Source organism: Adiantum capillus-veneris, chromosome 9 (assembly GCF_014529385.1).
Source record: "Adiantum capillus-veneris isolate H3 chromosome 9, ASM1452938v2, whole genome shotgun sequence".
Classification (NCBI taxonomy): Eukaryota; Viridiplantae; Streptophyta; class Polypodiopsida; order Polypodiales; family Pteridaceae; genus Adiantum; species Adiantum capillus-veneris.
Genome location: NC_140939.1, coordinates 13,841,680 through 13,845,641, shown reverse-complemented (window position 1 = coordinate 13,845,641; position 3,962 = coordinate 13,841,680). Strand labels below are relative to the sequence as shown.

General features: G+C 44.8%; 1 protein-coding gene across 1 annotated transcript; it reads right to left on the bottom strand.

The window, feature by feature from the left end:
• Positions 1-2,915: 2,915 nt before the first annotated feature.
• LOC147450149 (uncharacterized) lies at positions 2,916-3,515 on the bottom strand. Its single transcript, XM_086520659.1, has one exon. The coding sequence runs from the start codon at positions 3,513-3,515 to the stop codon at positions 2,916-2,918; it is 600 nt and encodes a 199-aa protein (XP_086376785.1).
• Between the last annotated feature and the right edge of the window lie 447 nt (positions 3,516-3,962).

The following is a 3,962-nucleotide window of genomic DNA, read 5'->3' as shown; positions in this document are numbered from 1 at the left end:
GTACCTGGGCCAAATCTGATGAAATTTTGTCTGCTCCCTCTGACAAGTGTTTCCTAGTGTTTTGTGCTACCACTCTGTGATTTGAATCAATATCAATCCTGTTTGGTCAGATTTTCAGAATTTCAGAGTCCTATGGCTTTTTTTTTTTGCCAAAGTTATGGTTTTCTGGTTTCTCGACTCTAACTTTTGCCCCAAATCTAATCGGAATGTGATTTGCTTATCCTACTCCTAAGTACAGAACTGAAAAAACATAAGAAAATGAATCAAACAAAACAAACACGACGGATTTCGGGTGAGATTTCAGTACTCAATCGAATTAGAGAAATTGAAGAGCAAAAATGCTTAAACACGTTCACTCACAGCTCCCCAAATCTCCTAAGAGAGGGTCTAGCCGATTCACTGGCTCTAGATTCCCCTAGGCCCTAAACCCTTGTCTAGCAGCCTAACTGAGGTGTAAAATGGATTTGTGGATCGAACGCACTAAAGCCAAGTAATTTGCCTATGTCCTTCTACACAGCTCTATAGTGCCATTTCTGTCAGTGACCTGCTTTTCCTCTCAGCAACACCATTTTGCTGAGGTGTATAAGGCACTATACATTGGTGTTTTATCCCATGACTAGCCAGAAATGCATTAAATTCATGAGACATATACTCCCCCGCTCCATCGGAACGAAGGGTCCCATAGTACATTTCGAGACATTTTCAGCCATAGCCAAAAATTGTTTGAAGCACATAAAAACTTCGGACTTCGCATTAAGCGGAAATACCCATGCATGCCTGGAGTAATCATCAATGAAAGTCACGAAGTACACGTAATTGCCCAAGGACGGAGTTTGCATGGGCCCACAAACATCACTATGCACAAGCTGCAACCTGCATGTGGCCCGAACTGAACCATCCTTTTGAAACTTAGAACGATGCATCTTACCCAATATACAGCCTTCACAAACATGTTTGACAGGTGCTTCAAGAGGTGGCAAAGAAGCAACCATATCAGATTTCTGCAAACGCAGCAAACTGGCAAAATTCAGATGACCAAAACGTGCATGCCAAAGTTTTGCATTTGAAATAGCCCATGAATCTGCAACAGCCTTTGCAAAATTTTGTCCACACTTGTCATACAAAGTGAGCTTATACAGCCCACGGCACAAAAGGCCAGATGCAACAATTTCATCACCAAAACTGAGATCATGAACTGTACATCTATCATCCACAAATTTGACTACAATTCCAAGTCTAGAAAGTGCAGATAAAGACAAGAGATTCTTCTTGATCCCAGGTACATAAAGTGCATCAACAAGTGTGAAAGAACTGCCATTAGCAGTAGTAAGAACAATCTTTCCAACTCCCTGAACTGGATAAGAGGCATTGTTGGCACAAGTGACTGAATTCCCATGAGGGACAGACTCGAGGTAAACAATTCACGATGTGAGGTAATGTGCTTTGTAGCACCACTGTCGAAATACCACACATGCGAATCTGCAGCAACTAACAAGCATGCATCATGGACAGCAGGATTGTAAGTGCACACTGCGCTAAAAGCCCATTCTGCATCAATATCAGCAACACAGTCTCCTTTCACAGACGACTCAACAATGGCTGCATTTTTAGTGGAACCAACATTTGCAGTGGAACCATCCTCTTTCTTCTTAGCCTCTTTGGCCTTCAACTTAGGACACGACTTGATCAAGTGATCATTAGCCTTACAATAATGGCAACGCATTTTCTTTTTTCCCTTATCACCAGAATTTCCAAACGAATTGCTGCCAGTAGAAGCATTAGGAACAGAATTTTTTCCACTCGCAACAGAACCATAAGAAGTGGTTGCATTGTTGTTACCACCCTTTCTTTGAGAAGCAATAAAAGCCTATTCAACTACAGGCTGTCTAGTCCTGTTTTTTATGGAAAGTGACTCTTGCAACAGCAATGTGCATAATGCATCAAACTTGACAACTTCTGGATTTCCTTGGGTCATAAGTCTCCAAGTACTAGCAAAAGTCTAGTAAGAATCTGGTAAGGCATCAAGAACAGTCTACACAAGGGAACTATCTGAAATAACTTCACCTGCAGAAATAAGTTGCGTATTGATATCCTTGACACTAGCAAGGAAAGTTTCCATATCATCTTCCTCATGCATAATCTTCGTTTCGAGCTCTTTACGCAGCAAAGCAATTGTAGCCTCATTGCGGCTTGCATAAAGACTTGCATAAAGACCTGCTAGAATATCCCAAGCCTGTTTTGCAGATTTTGCTGAACGGATGTGAGGAACAATGGTGCGCTTCACAGACAACGCAATGAATGCATGAGCCTGCGCATCCTTAACATCCCAACGAGCTTGTTCTGCCATAGGCAATACAACTCTAACAGCTGCAATCCTTGCAACAAGACCTGCAACATCCTCAACATCGCCTACATCCTCAGAACCAGGACGTACATCAATGCCCTGCACAATGTTCCAAACACCCTTTGACACAATGTCAGGACACGGGTCCTGTACCCTAAGAACTAGGCTAGGCAAGGACTATGGCCAAGGGCCGAGCTAGGCAATGTGGAGAGGGGATCCATCTTGGGCAAGGGGCTAGGAGCCCACCTATAAAGGGAGGTTGGGAGGAGGATCCAATAGAGCCTAGTTGCCTAGTTTCTTACACTGGTATCAGAGCTCAGGGGAGAGCATCCATGGAGGGGAGGGGAAGGAGATTTGCATGGCTTCTCTTTTTCTCTCATGCGAGAGCAAGGCCTCTCTTCTCTCATGCAAGTTTTCTCTCTCTCAGGCCTAGATGAAGAAGGAGGGAGCTTTTAGGGAAAGCTTGGAGTGCATGCAAGGAGAAAGAACATAGACGAGGAGGAAGGTCGTGGGCTGCTGCTCTAAGCCGAGGAGGGACGGAGTCGAGCCGAAGCTCCTCGTTCGTGTGTTGTCACCCTAAGTCGGGGAAGCAACGAATTTTGACCGGCACAAAACCACACAAAGGCGGGCTTGACAAGAGCGCCTTGGCGATCCAAGTAGGTCCCGTTACTGTAGCACATGCAAGGGAAACCCCGAACTTGTGCTCCCGTTGTCTCTTCTCTGTGCGCAGGCTGCGGCCATCTATACAACGTTTTTCTTTTTTACGCCATCTCACTTTAAGGGAATTCCCTAAGTTGGTTGGGCACCCTATCCCATAGGGGTCGTCCCCACGACCATCGAGGTTCAGCATACGCCAACCAGATGCTGCCCACCTCCCCACCTCAGGTGAACATGCTTTTGATAGCTTTGACGTACAACATCCATGGGTGGCTGTAGGAAATTGCCTATGCAGGAAATTGCAGAAACTTAGGGACTTCTCCCATGGTCGATAGGCCACACAAGCAAGCAGCCCATGGATGGCGGCACAAATGATTACAGCGATCACATTAGTATGGCATGCAACCATGGCATGCACAACATTGCAAGGCGGGGCCGTTGTTATCCCATGTTGCAGCCAAGGCAACACAAAATCCATGAAGGGAAATCGAGCCTGGACATTGGCAAACCGCATTCGTATTGAAGCAATGAAATGGATGATCGGCACACAAATAGTGCTAAGCTTCTATGAGTTTGCAAATCATAGCAATTGGGTCGAGCAAGTTGGGCAAGGCTTGAGCTTTAACGGGCAAATCGACAAGGTTGTTGAACTGGAGTTTAATTAAGTGTGACGATAAGGACATGCATAATATTCGTCTAAAGCCTTCCAAGACAAGGTATGAATATTTGTGGCATTTTTTTTTAATTCGTTCTCATTATGTGGAGCACGGCTCACTTGGTCTCCACGGTGACGTTTTGATCATTGAGCAAGGCTCATGAACTGCATGCAAAACTGTTGTGTACCACACTTCAGAGTTGGCCTTTTAGATTTCTTTCCATGCATGGCACGTGCACAACTACAAGAGAATTGTTAGAAGCACGACTTCCTTTTCTTGTACTCTGGGGATAATACCTACCCACA

What these genes read in the sequence shown, in the direction of transcription:
- LOC147450149 (XM_086520659.1), bottom strand. Translation starts at nt 3,515, where the DNA reads ATGCGGTTTGCCAATGTCCAGGCTCGATTTCCCTTCATGGATTTTGTG.